At 44.1% G+C, this 20,424-nt stretch overlaps 1 protein-coding gene across 29 annotated transcripts in view; it reads left to right on the top strand.

Moving 5' to 3' along the window:
- 4933427D14Rikl (RIKEN cDNA 4933427D14 gene like) overlaps positions 1–20,424 on the top strand; it is a 48,837-nt gene that overhangs the window by 17,162 nt on the left and 11,251 nt on the right. For 9 of the 29 annotated variants that reach the window (XR_015630779.1, XM_087572927.1, XM_087572929.1 and 6 more), the window contains 9 exon segments: positions 5,821–6,041; positions 7,863–8,029; positions 9,630–9,749; positions 10,803–10,892; positions 11,075–11,164; positions 15,586–15,664; positions 16,718–16,813; positions 18,481–18,666; positions 19,748–19,829. Coding sequence is in view for 12 of the 29 variants with exons in the window: in XM_087572927.1 (XP_087429053.1) it covers positions 5,821–6,041; positions 7,863–8,029; positions 9,630–9,749; positions 10,803–10,892; positions 11,075–11,164; positions 15,586–15,664; positions 16,718–16,813; positions 18,481–18,666; positions 19,748–19,829 (1,131 nt within the window). In the remaining 17 variants the exon portion in view is untranslated. 29 annotated transcript variants of the gene reach the window in all.

Here is a 20,424-nt window from a genome sequence, read left to right as displayed (position 1 = left end):
GCCAATCTTTGAGGGCTTTCCCCTCACTGCAACTTACTATGTCAACATTCTTTATGTCATTTCTCCTCTCTTGTGGTCAGAAACTTGCATGAGTGTCTCATATCTATTAGAGACATCTATTATCTATTTGTCCATCTGCTGCTCTTCTGTGAACCCTGAACAGCTTAGCGTTTTACCTGTAGCCTCTGTGGAGCCCTGAGTGATGACAGGAGGGGTAGTTCACTGAGGTGGGGAGAGGGGTTCTATAGCTCCGCTCAGTCCTGACAGGTGAGTAGGGTCTTGCCCACAGACGGAAGGTTCAGTCCCAGAAGACAGCCCCACTTGAGACACCAGTTACAGACCTTAAGGTGTCACTTGCCATTCTACATCTAGGCTCGGTGGGAGTTCACCCAGTGTACATATACAGAGGTACAGAGGTACCACAGGGGACACACGGGAATAGCCAGACGGGCGGTATCTAAGGCCAGGAATATGGGAAGGGGCACACCACCTCCAAGAACGTCCATGTAAACAGCAACCCAAAAGCTCTCAGAAGCCCATAGTTAAGAGGTTACCATGGAGCTTCTGTCACACAGGCAGGATTGGTTATCATGCAAGCCCTATCTATGTGCTGCCCTTCCTCGAGGGTGGGGCATGTGCAAAAAGTAGAGGCTTGACTCTCACTCGGGCTCCTTGTGAGGCAGAGTGCAGGAGCCTGGGCTCTTACTCGCCCTCCTTGTGACCTTGAACAAATGCTTCATTTGTTTCCTCACCAGAGGAATTTTAGTAATCCTGTTCTACCTGCTGTGGGAGGCAGCTTGATCGGGATGCACATGGATGTGAATTCTATTAAAAAGCAAAAAGCGTATTGTACCAAACATGAGGCACACTATCACCATGACTCTGAAGTGAAACTTGGCTCTAGGTAGCTGGTTCTCACGTGCCATGCCCTTGCGTCTGGGGAGCAATGTGGCGATCTTTAGCTTTGTTTTTCTTGTTCTTATTATTGTCCAGGTCACATTTTTTTTTCTATTTTAGATAGCACTCTCCCTGTTCCTAATTCTTCATTCCTATTTCCTGAAGTTCCTGCTCCCTACCCAGTACCTCGGAAATATTATGGGGCGTCCCAAGGGAGGGAAAGTGTCTCTGTCTCATTTGGGATTTATGATTGAGCCTAATTGGGTGAGCTTCCTTGTGATTTGAGTAATTGTTGGCCAGTGCATTTCTTAGAGGCCTCTGACTACTGATTGCATTAGTGTACTGTGTGAGGATGGCTTGTGGCTGCCTCTCTGCTGGCAGCAGTGTCCTCAGACTCAGCTTTCTGTGGATTTGCACTGCATTTGCTGTCTGATTGATGCCATTCACAACTGAAAAGGTGTCAGGACCTAGCAGCCAGCGTTGCTTCAATAGATGTAATCTTGGGAGTTACTAAGCTATAGATTGAGTAACAGGAGTTAGTCCTGGCATTCTTCTGTTCTGCTTTCAAATACTTGCTGTGAAGCTGACTGAGCTTTGAGAACATCTAAGGAGAACAATGGTATGGGGGAATCAGGGTCCTGACTTACTTTTGCTAAGGAAGAATCTCAATAAAGCCTTCCTTTACACACACACACACACACACACACACACACACACACACACACACACACACAAACATATTTTTTAATATCAACAGCAGTGTCCCATCCCTCCCCTCTCTCCTCCCAGTCCTCCCCTCTGCCCCCCTACCCAAATTTACCTTCCTCCATTTACCTTCAGAGAAAGGCAGGCCTCTCATGGGTATCAACTAAGCATTGCATAGCAAATTACAGTAAGACTAGCCATCTCCCCTTAAATTAAGGCTGGTGAGGCACCCCAGTATGAGGAAAAGGGTCCCAAAAGCAGGCAAAAGAGTCAGAGACAGCCCCTGCTTCCACTGTTAGGGGTCCCCAAAAAAAGATCAAGCTACAGAACTGTGACATACGCAGAGGGCCTAGGTCAGTCCCATGCAGGCTCTCTGATTATCGTTTCAGTCTCTGTGGGCCCCTATGAGCCCAGGTTTGTTGAGCCTGTGAGTTTTCTTGTGGTGTCCTTGACCCCTCTGGCTCCTTCCCCTCTTCTGCAGGATTCCCTAAGCTCTGTGTGCCTAGTGTGAATCCCTGCATCTGTTTCCATCAGTTGCTGGGTGAAGTCTCTCTGATGGCTACTGGATTACATACCGATCTGTGAGTACAGCAGAGCATCATTAGGAATCCTTCAGTGATTCTCTTTTCCAGTCACGTGTGGTTCAGTGAACAGAGGGGATGAAAATAATCAATACCATGTATCTACCATGCAGTTTAAAGCATTTTACTCTGGAATTTTTTTTTTAAAAAATGTGACAAGTACTGTTAAAGTCCCTTGAATACTTCCTCTCCATTCCATTTTCTTCCTTCCCTTTCTAGAGGTTTCCATTATGAGCCTGTTCTGTTTTATGTCTGAGCTGCTCATGTGTGTCTATAACACATTGCTCCACACATGTGACCACATATAGTATATATCAGCCTGTAGTATGATTATTTTTTAAATTAGTAAGACTTATTCATATTAATAGGTGAAGTTGAATTTTTCTAGTGCTAGGGTTCAAACCCAGGGCCTCACACACTAGAAATGCTGAGCGTCTCTGATCTGCACTCTCAGATCAGAGGATCCTAACTTTTTAACTCTCATGTGGGTCTTCTTTCTATAAGTAAACCATAAATGATTTTCATCTCTTCATACACATTAATGGACACGGGCTGTCCCCAGTCGTCGGTCATCAGTCTCTGTGTGTGGCACAAGGTCTCACTATGTTGGCCGAATGGCCAGAACCCCTGGGATTGAGCAATCCTCTCTTGCACCTCCTGAGTATCAGAATACACAAAGATTTCACTGTGCCACTATGCTGGCTGGTTCTGCTTTTATAAACAGTGACAGAGTGACGTCAAAGCTGACCCCTCTGTTTACATGAACAAGTTCCCTGGCCAAGCATGCCTGTGACTCGGCTGCTGTACTGAGAATCAGCCTTCGAGGGCATTGATGGAGCCACTCTTCAGGGGAATTCACTACTTCACTCCCACACTACTGGTGTCTGAGTTTTCTCCTTCCTTGTTTATGTTTGTGTCATGCTTCACATTTCCCCATTCTAATAGTTATAAGTCTGAGCTTATGGCGTAGTTTTCCTCAAGTTTATCATCTATCTTTTTTTTTCTTTCTTTTTTTTTTTTTTTTTTGAGTCAGGGTTTCTTCTATATAGTTTTGGCTATCCTACAACTCATTCTGTGGACTGTGGACCAGGCTGACCTTGAACTCATAGAGATCCACCTGTCTCTGCTTCTCAAGTGCTGGGATCAAAGGCGTGTGCCACCACCTGGCTGTTTATCATTTTTTCATGCTTTTATGGACTACTTGTTTTTCTGCCTAATTTGTAGAATACTTCACTCATTTCTCTGTTGAATCGCTTATTTCTTATATAGATTTGTACATATTTCAGGTATCTCCTTCCAGATTTGGCTGATTTGTTATGGTGATTTTTTTTTAATCAAAAGCTATAGTTTAGTGTAAACTCTAGTAAGTTGCATCATATTTGAGCTTAAGACAGTCTTTTCTGTCTTGATGACATGATAGTATTGTCCTGTTGTTTCTTCTTAAAGCTCTGAAGGACTTCATGCTGTTTGTGAGCTAAGCCCTGTTCAATGTGATTCCACTTTGATTTCTCTGTGTGGACAATAGTAGACCTCATTCTATATCTGCCGGTCTGTGGTTCCCATCCTATGCCATTGGTCCCTGAGTCAGTCCACACTGCCTTACTAAGATTCCTGTCTCTGGGCAAGAAAGACACCTGCCTCCACTTTATTTCCCATATTGTTGTTGCTTCTCAAATTTGTTGGACTAATTTTTAATATTTTACTCTTCATATGAATTTTTAAAATTAGATTTATTATTTTACGTGTGAGTGTTTTGCCTGCATGCGCATATGTGTACCACATGCATGTGTGGTGCCCTCAGAGGTCAGAAGAGGGGATTAGATTACCTGAAACTGTAGTTAATAGATTGCTGTAAGCCATTTTGTGGGTGCTGGGAAACTAACCAGGGTCTTCTAAAAAAAACAAGTGCTCTTAACTTCTGAGCCACCTGTCTGGCCCCTTCATAAGAATTTTATGATTAATTTATTTAAATTTTGTTTGTTTCCTTTTTTGTTTGTTTGTTGAACCCTTACTGACCTGAGACTTTCTGAGTTTGACGGACTGAGTGCTGGAAATAAAGGTGTGTGCCATGATACCCAGCTAAATCAATCTATACACACTTTTAATTTGATATGCATTTGAAATTGCAGATCACTTGTGGGGAACTAACATAGATACAATGTTCAGTCTGTAAAGGAAACTTGATTCAGAGTTTCTTCCGTGTCCTTTCAATGGCCAGGAATATAGTCCCAGCACTGCAAAAACAAAATAAAAGCTTTGCACTGCTTTCTCTGAAATTCCTATGAGTTTTGAGTTTTTCATTAGATTTCTTCCTCATTTTCTTAGAGCTTTTGTTTTTGTGTATTTGTATGCTTGTGATCTTTTGTGGTTCTAGGACTGGAACCCAGAGCCTCCCACATGCTGACACAAGTTTTCAGAGCTGGGCATGGTGGCACACACCTTTAATCCCAGCACTCCAGAGGCAGAGGCAAATGGATCTCTGAGTTCCAGGATAGCCAGGGCCACACAGAGAAACTCTACCTAGAAAAACAAACACATTTTTAATATGAGGAGAGATGGCTCACTGGTTAAGAGCACTCTTTTATAGGATCTGGGTTTGGTTTGCAGTACCCATGTGGTAGCTCATAGCTATCTATGACTCCAGTTCCAGGAGACCCATGAGTACTAGGGATATATGTGGTGCACGCATGTGTGGACAAGTGTTCTGCCTACAAGTATGCTCTGCTCCTGTACATGCAGTTCCCACAGAGTTGAGAAGAAGGCATCAGAAACCCTGGAACTGAAATTATGTATGGTTTTGAGCCATTGTGTGAGGCTGCGAACCAATCCAAGGTCCTGTGCAAGAGCATAGAGTGCCTTTGACCACTGAGCCGTCTCTGACTGCAGTGTTTCCATTTTAGAAAGACAGTGAGGGTTATTATTGCTGTGATGAAATACCATGAGGACAAGCAACTTGGGGAAGAAGAGTTTTATTTTGTTCACTGTTCCATAGAACAGTTCATCATTTAAATAAGCAGGGGCTGGGGGAGGGGGGAGCTCACAGGGCAGGAACCTGGAGTCTGGAGCTGATGCAGAGGCCATGGAAGAGTGCTGCTTACTGGCTTTTGCTTAGCCTACTTATAAAACCTAGAACCACCAGCACAGGGATGGCACCGCCCACAATGGGCTGGGGCTTCTCCCTTAATCGCTAAATAAAAAAATGCCCTACAGCTGGATTTTATGGAGGCATTGTTTTTCAATTGAGGTTCTCTCATTTCAGATGACTCTTGTTTGTGTCAAGTTGACATAAATCTAGCCAGCACAGACAGTTTGGCAACCCAGTGGACATGTGACTAAGATCAGCAGGGCACCAGTGAGGGAAGTATCTTAAAGCCAAGAAATCTAGAGAGGCCAACCTGGATAGGAACAAAGATATTACAGAATAAGACCACAGGCAAGAACTGGAAAGTCAGTAAATGTGGACCTGATGTTGAGGGGGTTGGTCATGGTGCTTGGACATTGGTAATTACACCTGCGGGTGTGGCAACAGAGCTCCATGCTTTTCACAGTGCCAGGCTGGAGTTTAGATCTTATGTGCTTGTAAGTCATTTCCGCTGTGTGGCTTAAGTGGACTTTCTCCTGTGAAATCTGTGTGTAGATGTTGGTCAGCCTGATGAGCTTCAGAGGCTGGAGCGTGAACTGGATGCGTTAGACACAGGTATTCCTCCACAAGAAGCTTCCCATATATTGGACCACGGTACAGACTTCAAAGATGAAACATTAACCCCAGTAAAACCACAAGCCGTAAGAAAGAAGACCGTGACAGGGCATATGCCACTTAGGAAGAAAGATACTTCAGAGTCAGCTAGATCACAGCAGGTAAGAAGTCTCCTTTCTTGGGGCCCGTTTATATTCATCTGATATTGTCCAAGGTCTTACCGGCTAGTAAGGGTAGGACCACATTGGTCTCTGGGCACATGGACGTCCTTTCCTGGGTCAGTAAGATCCTAACTCACTTAATACTATGATCTTAATTAGGAAGTTTGTCTTAACAGTCAGGATTGGAAAGGGTAAGAGTTGAGAGGATTTAAGGTTCTGTTCTGAGTGGTTAGTGGGATATGTTGTTCCTGGGACTGATGGTGGCTCAGTGGTTTTAAGGGTACTTAGTACCCTTCTAGAAGATCGAGATTAGGCTCCCAGCATCCACATGGTGGCTCACGGCTATCTCGAGTTCTAGGGGGTGCAGTGCCCACTCTGGCCTCTACAGGCACATGTGGTGCATAGACGTTCATGCAGCTAAAACACATAAAAAAATTTTTTTAAAAGATTATGTTTCTACTAAGGATAAATACTGATCTATTATGGCCACTGAATATTGAAGGGCCACTTTAGGTGAGTGCTTTTTAATATGGCTTTAGAAACTAGCTGGGTAGTTAGAGCTTGTGATCTGAAACTACCTTATATTTTAAGCTTCTATCTAAAACTTCCTTATGAGGCTGAAGAGATTGCTCAGTAGTTTATCACTGACTGCTCTTCCGAGGCCTGGGGTTTGATTCCTAGCACTCACATAGTGGCTCACAACCATCTGTAACTCCAATTCCAGGATATCTGGTGTCTTCTTTTAGCCTCCATGGGCACCAGGCATACAAGTAGTACAGACAAAAAACCCATTTAATTAAAAAATTAAAATATCAACAACAGTAAAACTTCCTTATAGTCCTACATTGGGAATGGGGAGATGAGCACCTCTGGTCCAAGTGTACTCACTGCAGTGACTGCCTCTCAGTAGTGCCTTCTGGAGGCTTCTGTAGCACTGGGCATTGCCACATGGCCTTGGGAAAGGGAATTCCATTATACTAGTGTCTTATTTTCCTTTCTATTATTCTGGGAAAAACCCACCAAACTGGAAGAAAGAGTATTTTTGGTCATGAAGGGAAGCCAGGGTAGGAGTTCGAGGCAGGAACTGAAGCAGGAGACCGTGGAAGAATCCTTCTTACTGACTTGCTCACCCTACTAGAACCACCTGCCTAGGAGTGGCACTGCTCACAGTGAGCTGGCTTCTTTCCCATCACTCACTAACCAAGAAGATGCCCCAGACTTGCCTAGAAGCCAGTCTGTGTAGCTACTTCCTTTCTCGTTGAAGTTTCTTTTTGCAGAGGACTCTAGTTTGTGTCAAGACCACAAAGCACTAATCAGCACAGCCAGTAACTGACAGGTCATGGATTGGGATCACATCTTTATTCCTTCCCAAGTAAACTTGTAATGAGGTCATTGGGAAGTCAGGACTGAGCCTGTAAGAGAGCGGTCTGCTTGGTTGTCCTTCTCAGCCTCATGCACAGTGGGTATTTGAAATTGTGGGATGCATTGTGATTAGAAAAGTTAAGTATTTTAGGCAAGAATATTTTTTTAATTTACCTGTAAACAAACATGGACTTTTAGAAGGGAAGATTTAATTAAGGAAAAAGATAATAAATATTTTATATATGAATGTGGAAAAGTCAAGGATTTCAGGTCCACCCTTGCCCAGGTTTACTTCAGTGTGATTGATGTGCTTCTCACATTTCCCTCAGAGTGTTTTCAGTCGCTTTTGGAATGAATGTATGAATAGCAACGAGGCACTTGGAGCTGCAGTGAGTCAGAGGTTGAAGCTAGTGTCTTTGGTACTTGTCTGGCTTTGTAATGCATGTTTATTTCTTACAGGGACTCCACATATCTGAAAGAAATCGACCAAACCAACCTTACAGCAAAAGCAGATTGCAGCAGACAACAGTGTCATCTAGACTAAAAATGAACCGACAACCTGTGAAAGACCATAGGGCTCCTTGGATACCTCCAAACCCCACATCTCCACCAGCCTCTCCTAAATGGTATGCAAACATTCAAGGACCCTGGGTTTATATGACTTTATTTTCTTCATGTTAGAGCAGATGAACTAGTAGGCTTCATTGTCCCCCTCGGGCAGAAATTCTTATTTGGGTGAGTAGCACATGAGGTGTTTGTCCAGAAGTTTGTCTAGAAGTTTCCAGTGGACATATGCCAGTGTAGAAAGGATTATACACTGTGTTGTCTGCTCTGCAAACAGATTGTGCTTACCCGAGGCTGGGCATCGTATCTCTCTTATGTCTTAATGTCTAGTGCCCACACATAATAGGCATTCACTTAATCTTTGCTGAATGAATAAATATTTTTAAATAATTTTAATTCCAAGACAAGAAAGTGGTGAACTCTGAGCTCATCCATATTTGCCTGATTTTGCCCCACCTGAAGGACCCGATCTTTGTAGTGCTAATATTCCTGCCTTGTTACCCACACTCACAGCATAAGAACAGTATAGAGCTGCTGTCTATCCCACAGGGCTAGAGAGAAGGTTGTGTCTTCAGGGGAGCAGGGACCGGTTTGAATCAGGGTGGCTAAAGATAAAAGGGAGCTTGTTTGCCAAGATTTGGGAGTCTTTAAAAGCACCAGGAAAGAACTAGAAAGTCCAGCAGGCAAAGGAGGAAACACAGACAGCAAGTGAGAACAGAAGAAGGGGCTGACTAGCTGGAAGGGCCGCCTTGCTGCTGTGAGTGGACAGCTGAGCACCCTGGTTCTAGGGAGGCCCCTGCAGGTGTGCATGGTGCAAGTCTGTGGTGCTGTCATCCTTCAGCCTCGAGGGACGGAGAACAAGCACTGTTCAGAGAGGCTTGTGTGACCAAAGCTGGGTCTTCTGATCCAACTGTGGGTTTTTTCCTATGTTTTGTTTTTGTTTTTGTTTTTGTTTTTTAGCTCATGACTTTGTTCTGATTTCTTTGCTTTATGCATATCAATACTGAGACACAAGCTGAGTACTGCTAACCACATGCACAATAGCTGCCAGACTACAGTTTCTCAACCTGTGGGTCATGACCCCTTTGGGGTCAAATGACCCTTACTCAGGAATCACATATCCAATATCTTACATAACAGATATTTACATTATGATTCATAACAGAAAAATTAGTTATGAAGTAGTAATGAAATAACTTTATAATTGGGGTCACCACAGCACAAGGAACTGTATTAAAGGGTTGCTACATTAGAAAGGTTGAGAACTACTGATCTAGACCTATGTCTGGTGGGTGGAGTTGTGGGGCAGATAAGACTTCCTGGATCAGAGTGCTGTGTGAGACCTAACACAGACACTTAGAGGAATGTGACCTGGGATATTACTAGTGACTCATATTTATATATTTAAAACAGGTTTTGTCGAAGTACGTCCTTCATTCTGTGACTTTTGTTTTTAATTTTAATTGAAATAGTGACTGCTTCTGAAAGCAAAGGGATCTTCTCCCTTCATCATTGGGCAGGAGAGCTGGAGGATCCTCACGTTCATTTTTCTATGCAGGCGCCAGGCTCTGAGCTGTAGGTCAGCATTACATGGTTCTTTTAGGATGAGTCACCGGGGGTGGGTGAATGACTACAAAAGGCGTGCTTTTCCATTCCGTGCAGTGCTGCCTGGCTGAGGGGGAAGTACAACCCCAGAGATGCTGCAAAGGTGCAGTCCCTACAGCAAGAGACTACCCACAGGGAAAGTCAACTGGGAGGTGCTGCCGAGCAGGAAGCAGCCAGGTCTGTATTAGCATTTTCAGAATTAAGGCTCTGGTTATACAGACTCTGAAGCGGAGCCCTCTTGTCTTCCCAGTGTCTAAAGATGGTTATTTAAAGTTATATTGCTGGACTTCCCTTTTACACTCTCTATGTTACAACAGGCCTGCCATACTTTTGTTCTGTCTTATTTCATTCATTCAAAACCCTCTGTGTATGCCATTTGCCAATTTGTGTATAGCACAGTTGCATGCTTTATGTGCTTTTTAAAGAGAGCAAATAAGACCATAATCCCAGTTCTTATTTGCAGCCAGTGGGAGATACATGTAATTAGCTGTGACTGAAGATAGAATGTGGTATACACCCTGAGGTCCGGGCAGGTTCAGAACAGCGTTTCCTCTTGCTGCAGAGAATGAAGCTTTGCACAGGGAGGTCGACATTAAACCTGGACTTGCACAGGCAGGAATAAATGTGAGGAGTATAATGAGAGCGTTCCCAAGGACAGCAGCAGTGAAAACAGCTTGCTCTGCATTTGTTTGGCTGAAATTACCCTAGCATTATGGGAAAGCAAAAATAAAAGTGGGTATTAGGGCTGGGCAAGCTCAGGAGTATGGCGCAGCTCCATCTTCAGCCCTTAGGAAGGAGTGGGCCATTAGGTAATGTTCACATAGCCACAGCCATAGGAATCAAAGCCCTTTGACAGGCACATACAATAAAATTGTTTACAGTTAATGCCCTCTTTTGTTTTTATTTGGCTTTATTAACACCTACACTTGGCTCTGTTTCTTTGTCTAAGCAAGTAACATGTCCTGAGATCAGTGGTGGGTGCCTTTCTTGTGGCAGCTTCTTGTGCATGTACTAACTTGAAGTACTTTTGTGCATAAATATCCATTATAGGAACATGTGGGAGCTTTCATGGGTACACAGAGGATACATTTATTACTTTTGAGTCCTTTAATAGAGCCAGGATTGGTGCTGGGATGGGGGGAGGGACTCACTTTTCTGCTCTGTTTCTGTGGTAATGACAGCCGGTGGCCTTGAGGCATGGTTACCTTTACTGCTTGTATTGTCTGTCAGGCTTTCTTGGCCAGATGCTGAGTCTTCCAAAAGACTGAAGGAACTAGAAGAATTGGAAGCCAAAGAATTGGAAAGAAAGCAAAAGCAGAGGTAAGTGTTTGTTCCTGAGGTGAGCAGTGAGTCATGGCTGTTGACATCAGTCACACTCCTGTGCTTACTGGCTTTCTGCCTCCTTAAGACTTCGAAGCCAGTCTTCAGCAGAGCAGAGATAGAAGCCAAGGATATCCTGACTTGGTTTTGAGGAGAGTTGATGTGACTTTACTGCCCTTTAGGCTCGATTGGCTTGAGGCTGAGACTTCTAGAAGAACCAAAGAGTTGGATGAACTAAAAGCTGAAGAGATGGCCAGACTTCAAAAACTAAGGTATATGTCTGCTACCGGGGAGGGTTAGGGTGTGTGTCCCTCTATGGATTTAGTTGATCCATATAGTTTGGACTCTAAGAGTGAGTAATCAAATGAATGGGCGTTTGCATGTTTCCATGTGCACTACGGCATGACTTCCTAGGTGTGTATGGAGTGTGAAGGAGAATTCCAAGAACATGTATGATCTGGGGGTGTTGTGTATTTGTTTCTTGTTTGCTGCCTTGCATCCCAAGGCATTGCGCTAGGTGGATGCCAGTCTTCCTGAGGGCAGAGAGCATATGGAAGTGCATGGTGTGTGAATTGAATGATGAGCATGTGAACACTCTTGTTTCACCTTAGCCTGAATGCAGATAAGGTTTCAGATGAGGTGCTTTTCTCTATTCGTAACCTGAGAACACTACTACCAAACATCAGTAGATGTTGTAAACAAAGGTAATGATGAGAAGATGGAGTCAGGACCCAGGGCAGTGGGTACCTCTGGGAAAGGTGATTTAGCCTCTACAGCAGTGTCACTGGTTTGGGAGGCGATGCACAGGTGTTCATTTATAGTATCCTGAGTCACACAATAAAGAAATCAAGCAATAAAGAAATATGCTTAAGGGCTGGAGAGATGGCTCAGTGGTTAAGAGCACTGACTGCTCTTTCAGAGGTCTTGAGTTCAAGTCCCAGCAACCACATGGTGGCTCACAACCATCTGTAATGGGCATCCGATGTCTTCTTCTGGTGTGTCTGAAGGTAGCAACAGTGTACTCATATACATGAAATAAATAAATAAATCTAAAAAAATTGGAGGTTCTCTTTAATCAACATAGCATCTTCATTAAAAAGAGAAATATTGCTTAAGATGTAGTGGGTATGATGCCACTGCCACAGTAAGTAGCTTTTGTCTATCTCTGATGGCCATTTGCCCTGTAGTAAGATGAACATGCACTGTCTGAAGCTCCTGTCCATCTCACCATCATTCATATCAGCTTCCAGCTCCACTTACAGGGGTAGGTCCTTCTGTCGGGCAAAGGCGACTGGGGTTAAGATTTCACTCAAGCAATCACTGAATCTTAGGGTTTGAAGGATACCCCATACACATAGCTGATACATCCAGACTTTTCTGGTGTTTCCAGGAAGTAAGTGGCTAGCGTGGGTATCCATGTCTCTGAGCTGGCATGGCCACTGCTGCTGGAGGGAATCTGCCTTGGTCATCTCTAGCTATTAGAAGGTTGACTACTGTCTCTGACACCTATCTACTTGTCTTTTTGTATCTCATTTATTTTTTATGTGTGCTTTTTCTAGAAAAAAATGTGGCATACACATAGAAAACACTAAATGTGTGACTCAGGATATTATAAATGAACACCTGTGCATCGCCTCCCAAGCCAGTGACACTGCTGTAGAGGTACCTTTCCCAGAGGTACCCACTGCCCTGGGTCCTGACTCCATCTTCTCACTGCCTTTGTTTACAGATCTCCTACTGATGCATATATTTCTGCCAACAGCCTTAATTTTGAAAAAGAAGTACAAATTTAGCTGCGTATGAGACAGTCAGTTTTGCTGGTGTTAGCTAGACCCAGGACTCTAGGTTTTAGAACGTGGATCATAACCTGACTTTAAGCTTTCATCAGAGTACTCAAGAGTTCCTCACCAGGAGTCCTAGAGCAAGGACATGATGAGTCACAGCAAACTCACCACCTCAGGCTGGGTGAATTAGGCCCAGTGAACACTGGGCGCCTTATCAGGAGGGGGGCTGCCTGGCCCTGCTCTGCTTTCTCAGCTCCAACTGGGCAGCCTGTTGGGGTAGGTCCCAGATGGCCAGGCCACCTCCTTAGCATCAGGGAAGACAAGACAAGCATCCAGGCTAGCTTTGCTCAATGGATTTCTTTGCTGCCGTGTCCTTTTTCTGTTTGTTTTCTTGTTTTGATGAAGCATGGTCTAACTTAGCTTCTTTTTTAAAATTGCAATTTTATATCTTTATTTCACAGTTCTCATCCACACTGACTGACTGTAGGGTTTGTGTATATGTGTGTATGAGGTGGGGGCAATTTGGTTGTTAGTGTTATCTAGTGTTAGGTTGTTGTTTTATCTATAGGGTTTTGAATGTAGTGATGAAGATGTCGATTACTGAAGTGTAAAGCCTGTTTTTTGGTGACTCTCCATCTCATCTTGTGGGCAATGCATGTAGATATATATGATAGGCACATTTCTTATCACGTGGCCCAGATGACTTGTAGACTCTGGTATCAGTGTGCACATCTCGAGTTCCTATCTCCCTTATGGCAGGCAGGTTTCCCATTTCTCGGAGTGTTAAAGGGACACACTTACTGAAGCGCACTCTGTGGATGCCCTGCGAGTGTGTTCTCAGGCTATCTCAGTCTCAGTTATTTCCTATTACTATTCCTAGTAATATAACACCATGACCAAGGCAGCTTATGAAAGAAAGCTTGCAGTGCCAGAAAACTAGACATGACAGCACCATGAAGAAATGGCTAAGAGCTCCTATTTTGTTCCACAAGTAGGAGGCAGAGTGAGGGAGGGGACACAATGGGAATGTCTTTGAGTCCTTACAGCCCAGTGTCCCCCAGAGACACACCTCCTCTGACAAGGCCACACCCCCAATCCTTCCCAAACAACAGTTCTACCTAAACTATCTTCATTCAGACCACCACAGCCATCTCCCTGAAGGCAGAATGGATCTTCACCCCTTGCAGGAACCGTTCTACCAGCCGTGATGGTATATACCTGTCATGCCAGCACTTAAAGACTGAGGCAGGAAGATTGCCATGAGGCCAGCTCATTTTACAGTAGCTTGACCATGTCAGAAAATAATATAATAAAATGATGATGATGATGATGATGATGATGATGATGATGATGATGAATGGGAGGGACAGGAATCTTTTTTCCAGAGATTTCAAATCTAAAAATGTTTGTTCTGTGCTTATATTTGCTAATTTTGTATACCCATTGTTAGTCTTATTATAGAATTCTAGTTTAGAAATTATTTTTAGTGAAAAAATTTTTTAAAATTAAACTGTTTATTAGTATTTAATTATACATTCACACAGAGTTGTAATAGTACAGAAAAAAATTGGGTACTCATTTCTCAGCTACCTAGTATAATGTCTTAACAAACGGTTGACTATAGCCAGAGTGTAGAAAGTGACACAGTGAGGGTACATGGACTAGCTGACGGTGAAATTTGTTCTGTAAAACCAGGGATGGTGCAGAGGGAGGGGGTGCCTCAGCAGGCCCATGCTGACGCATCCCTCCTCCCACTGCAAGGTATGGACGATGGGTCTAGTATAGAATGAAGTTAATTTGGGAAATGGGAGGGGGGGTTGACAAGGGAGGAGAGGCAAAGAGAAGACAGAGAAAGAAGAGGGACTACATGGAGCAGGGGTAGGGAGAGGGAGAAAAGGGTCAGAAAGAGAAAAGTGTCAGAGAGGGCAAAGAGAGGCCAAACAGTCCCCTGTTGCTAGGTAACTGTTGGGCGGAGCCTAGAAGGAATGCTAGCAATAGTCTGGAACACCACCCATCACCACCACCATCTCTCATGTTGCCCTTTTGTAGCCATACACACTTCTCTGCTGCCCCAGCTACCTTTTGACTCGGTAAGTGTGGCAGCTAATCCAGAGGCCAGCTTGCAGGAGCCAGTCTCTTTTCAACTATGGAGATTAGACTTTGGTCATCAGGCTTGGCAACAAATGCCTTTAGCTGCTGAGCCATCTCAGCTGCCCTAGAATTGGCCTTTTTCCTAATAGAGCTCTACAGAGAGTCATTCTGGTCACTACACATATTATTTGTCCATTCATCTGCTGTGAGGTGGATCTCATGGTTTAACCACTCGTCTTAGTAAACAAATGAGGACTATGTGGTTGTCTTTAGCTTGACATTATTGTGAGTAAGGATTGTATAAACACCCATGTATTGTGTGATGTGTCTTTTGTCTTTATAGTAAGTGCCCAGAGTAAATTTGCCAGATTGTATGGTTCTTGTATGTTTTAGTTTCTGTCTTTGTCAGTGTTCTATTGCTGTGATGAGACACCATGGCCAATGCAACTCTTATAAAAGAAAGCATTTAATTGGAGGCTTGCTTACAGTTTTAAAGGCTTAGTGTATTATCATCATGATGGGTCCTCAGACAGCATGGCGGCAGGCGGGTCTAGTGGTAGAGAAGTAGCTAGAGCTACTCACTGATCAGTAAGCATGGAGAGGGTTGGGGAGAGAGGGAATGGGGATTTTGGTCTCACTTAGAGCAACTGAATCCCAGTCTACCTTTCACAAGACCCCAGGAGGTGCGTGTGGCCATGGCAGGTGGGGGGGGCACTGTGGGTCTGTTGCCCTGTTTGCCCTTACCTAGAGGGGTCATGTGAGTATGCAGAGTAGAACACTGGCTGTAGACTTGAATTTTCAATTTTACTTCTAAACAGTGTCTCTGCCACCCAGTTAGCTGACAAGGTGGAGGAGGCAGTTCTGGAGCGGTTGAAGCCCCTCTTGATCAAGGCCCAGGTAATTGATTCATCTCCTTTGCTTGCCTTTGGCAGTTCTGAAATGCAGAGTTGTTGCCTAGATCACACTGACCCTTTTGTAGAGGGCCAAGTGTCTTTCTGGTGTGGGAGGCTGAAGGACAGACAGATGAGCCTGTAGACAGAGCCTGGTCTCACTGCTCGGCCCTCTCCACCTCCAGACCATCACACAGCGTCCACTCTCCACATACCCTCTGCGTGGGTGGAGGGCGAGGAGGCACAGGTTGGGGAAGGATATTAGAGTGCAGTTTCCATTCTTTGTAAATTGATCTATTGATAACAATGGCAATCACTTAGTGATCCCCTGGATGCTGGTCTCTGTGACCTTGATGGCTTAGAATGATTGGCTATTTTACAATTTGGGGCACTTCTGCATAAACTAAGACTTTCTCAAAGCACACTAGGATTTTATGTCATGCTCCTTAAACAGTAGGATTCAATAGTGAGACTTGATGGGTCCCCTGGAAATAGAGCCATCGTGTTTGCATGTTTATAGATGAAGCCACATAAGAGTATCATGACCTTAACTGACTGACTGGCGTTCTGAGTCTGAGAAGTGTTAGCTTATCAGAGTCTATGGATAGCTTAGGATCCCTAACCTTAGAGGTTCCTAGAGATGTGGTTGTGTAGTCTCATCTGACTAGTGAGTAGAATCTGCAACAGGCAAGTTGATGACTCTCACAATAACAGCATGTAACTACTCTAGCAGTGTTTATAAAGTCGAGAGATTAAAAAGTCTCCTGAGCAGTAAGAACAGCACATGGCATGTGTGTACATGAGGACTGAGTGCTTACATTGTTGCAAAGTGCACCGTGCAGCTAGAGCTGATTGATAGTTCCACACAGGTTATTCTGCAGCACGGCTCATTTGTTCTAATATGAATTGTGAATTTTTGGGGTTGGGGATTTAGCTCAGTTGTAGAGCGCTTGCCTAGCAAGCGCAAGGCCCTGGGTTCGGCCCCAGCTCCGGGAAAAAAAAATTCATTAATGAATTGTGAATTTTTGTAATCTATGAGTGCGTTTGTCCACTTTACTAGAGAGTTAATTCTTCGGTGGAAGTGAATGGTCATTTGAAGGATCTCCCATCACGGAGCAGAGCAGCGGCACCCACAGCCGCCCAGCCTGCAGTGCAGGTGTGTGTGGTTGGTATTCTGCTCTTAGCACATGATAATGTCTCCAGCCAGAGGAAAATGATATGCAGATTACTTTGCAAACACTGTATTATCCTACTCAAGGAGAATGAAATTATTTTTCTTATGCAGCATGTTAATTCTTAGAGTGTACATTTAGTTCTGGGTCTGCATCAGCCATGCAATCAGCTCACAGATGTCTCTAGAGCCACAGGTTTCTGTTGGTGTACATTTATGTCCCCCTCCCCTCCTGCCTCCCTCCCCCCGCCACTGGACAGAGTGTAGATAAACTGTGGTCTGGACTGTTGATGCCTGCAGCAGGAGAATCTGCCCTCCTTTCCTCTCATCCAGCCTCCTTTGCCTCATTACTGGCCTGATTCTCTCTCTGTGTAAGGCCTGATGTTTTTGTTAGGCAAGCAAGCTTTGAGTACCCAGTACATGACTGTATCTGGCCAGCAGACAGGAAAGGAAAACCTCTTTCGTTGCTGCCCAGGCTAACATCTCACTCTTCAGTGAGATTTGCTTTCACTGTTTAGGGACTGTCCCTACCTACCTGACCTTAGGGCCTTTGGAGTAGAGGTGCAGGCCTCATTCCTTTAGTCTTCTAAAGGTGGAAAAGAGGTGCTTGCCGTTATAATTGCTCAAAGCAAGAAACAGGCAGAGAATAAAGGAGTTAGAAGGCAGCAGGAGTAAAGTTTTATTAGCCCAGTGGTCTTGGGAGCAAGACCGTCAAGAACGTATCAAGAACGTATCTAACTGATCCACTAAACAGGGTCTTAGCTGTAGCTCCATTGTTGTCGTTCTTTTGTGCTGCTGCTTTGTGTTGGAGTCCCAACCTCTTGTGTTGAAGGAGGAGGAGGAGGAAAAGGAAGAGGAAGAAGAGGAAGAGAAGGAAGTACAGGAGGAGGAAGAGGAGGAGGAGGAAAAGGAAGAAGAGGAGGAGACAACAAGCCCAGAAAATTTGTTTAAAGTTGAAGGGCAAAACCAGGCCTTAATCTCAGAAATGTTTCATTCTTTACCCAGAAGACATTCTTTGCAAAACAAAACAAAACAAAACAAAACAAAACAAAACAAAAAACCCAAAACAAATCAGATACCGACCTATATTAGGACTGAGATAAATAGCCAGGTGTGGTAACAGACGCCTTCAATCCCAGTGCTTGGGAGGCAGAGGCAGGTGGATCTCTATGCGTTTGTAGCCATCTTGGTCTACATAGTGAGTTCTGAGATGGCAAGGGCTATGTAGAGAAAAGTGGAGGGAGAAAGAGAAAAGCAAGTAAGCAGGGAGAGATGCTTTGCAAACTGTAAAGAAGGTACTTTGTGGATTTAAAGGACACAGAGAATAGTAAAGCTCTCGTGGATTATACCAAGATCCTCCAGCAAAGAGAAGAACTTGGTAGTGCCATGATGCTTTAAGGAACATTCCCTAAACATGGCAGAAGACTGCTCTGCCAACCACCAGCACGAATGAAATGGCTGCTTACATTGGCAGCAGTGGACTGCATGGTTTGCCCAATCATTTAAGTGACTAATACGAGTTGTGTTGGCTAGTGCTTTTGTTACCTGCTGACTGAGAGGTCTGCCAGCTGATCACTGTGCTTTGGGGGTTCTAATGACAACAACAATCCTTAATTTTCCACTTTCCCACCATTTCTGCCTTTCTTTTGTAGGCTTCAGATGTCCATTTTGAATCCAGGAACATTTGTCAGCTGGATGACTGTTTGGAAGATAGTGCTCATGAGCTCAGGGCTGTGACTCATGACAAGATCTTGGGGTCAGAAACTTCAACCAGATTGGGGGACAGCAAGGACAGCCCAGATCTAGAGACCATGATGCTCCGGATGGAAGAAATGGAAGTAAGGCCTGGGGGTGCTGCTCTGTTTGCCGGTGGGGGTCCACCTCTGCCCTGATCACACTGCTGATCCTCAGTGTGCCAGAGCCACAGCGTCCCACTTTTAAATCAGAGCTCTGTTGCCAACTGAGTGTAAGGTCAAGCTTGGTTCAGTTGCTTGCCTTAATATGTAGGGTATTTGAGAATAGGAGAAGATACGAAGTATTAGCACAGCCCAGCAAGTGTTATCACAATATATAAAGCCATCCTGTTACCACACTGTCAACAGTGACTTGTCATTCCAACAACACAGAGGCCCAGACTTGGTCCCACAGTTTGGATCATTGACTTCTGCGTCAATCCCTTATAGATACCAGTCAGCTGCCTCTTCTACCTTGCTGCAGTGGTCCTGTCGGATCACAGATGACCTCAACTTCTTTAATTTCCAGCCTACTACTTTTAGAATGACTCCTTTTTCTTATATAAACTTATAAACTTTAGACATGAGCCATCCTACTGGATTGTTCAAGAGCAGGAAATCAAAAGCAGTGATCAAATGGCGTGGTCAAGGTCATAAAAACCTGAGAGAGCGCGGATGACTGGTCCAGGTCTGACACCATACTCAGCAGTTTTGCTTTAGTTGTATCGTGATTAACTCATTTCTTTCTCATTGCTAAATAGGAAATTATAAAGAAAATGATTTTTGGTTGATTTTGAAAATTTAAAGACATGCTGTTTGTCCTATTCTTTTAACCACTTTCCCTCTCGCGGGGTAACTGGCTGGATCTGAGCTGCCCTAAGCAGTAGGAATAGACGACAGATGTCTGTTGGAAGACAGGCAGATTGATGAAGATTAAAGTGCAGGAGGTCCATAGATGGACGGGGACACGATGTGTCTGTCATCAGGCAGGCTCCAGGGGCACACCGCCTGAGGACACAGCCGTGCTTGTCACACGTTTCGGGCTTCCCTCAGGAGCTGTTCATTTTCTGGCCCAGCAGACGCCTGTTGTCATCAGTGTCTGTCTGTTGAACTGTTTCCACACTTACTACTTCTGGTTTATAATGGAACTTACTTTTTCTCATAAATTAAACTTTCTTTTTTAAAGAAATACCAGGAGACAGTTCGCCAAAGATATAATAAAATTGTATACGCTGACCCTCACTTATGGACGCACGAAGAAAGAAATGGTAGGTGCTTCCCTAACCCACCTTCAGTATTCTACTCTGAAAATTTCCAGCATAGTGAAAGAGTGAGAAAAAATGTCCACTGACCAAAATCCCACCTTGTAGTCCCGAGGTTCCCACATTACAGTTTACCCCTCTGTCCTCAGTTCATCTCAGTTTGTATTTCAAATGATCTAGTCTATTCATTCAAAGTAAATTGCCAGATAATAGTACATTTTACTCCAAATTTGCAGCATCAGCTTGAGTTTCATATTTATTTATAGTTTGTTTTGTTTTTCTGAGGTAAAATTTACATATAAGGAATAGTGAGATGGCAAAGTGAGAGACTGTAACAGAGCTGACAGAAGCTCCTGAGCCAGTTAGCCTGGCATATGCAGCCAGAGAGACCCTGTCTCAAACGAAGGAGAAGATCCTCATGAATGTCTACGGGTTTTCTGACTTCCATGCATGTTCCATGACTTGTCAGTGCCTATATTCCTTCTCCCCCCCCCCTCTCTCCCTCTCTCTCTCCTGTCTGTCTGTCTCTGTCTATCTGTCTGTCTCTGTCTCTGTCTGTCTGTCTGTCTGTCTCTCTCAAATTTATTAACTAGAAAAAATT

The sequence above is a fragment of the Rattus norvegicus genome, chromosome 10 (assembly GCF_021556685.1).
Source record: "Rattus norvegicus strain SHRSP/BbbUtx chromosome 10, alternate assembly SHRSP_T2T, whole genome shotgun sequence".
Taxonomy (NCBI): domain Eukaryota; kingdom Metazoa; phylum Chordata; class Mammalia; order Rodentia; family Muridae; genus Rattus; species Rattus norvegicus.
The sequence above is the reverse complement of the archived record's forward strand: the minus strand, read 5'-3'. Positions and strand labels throughout refer to the sequence as shown.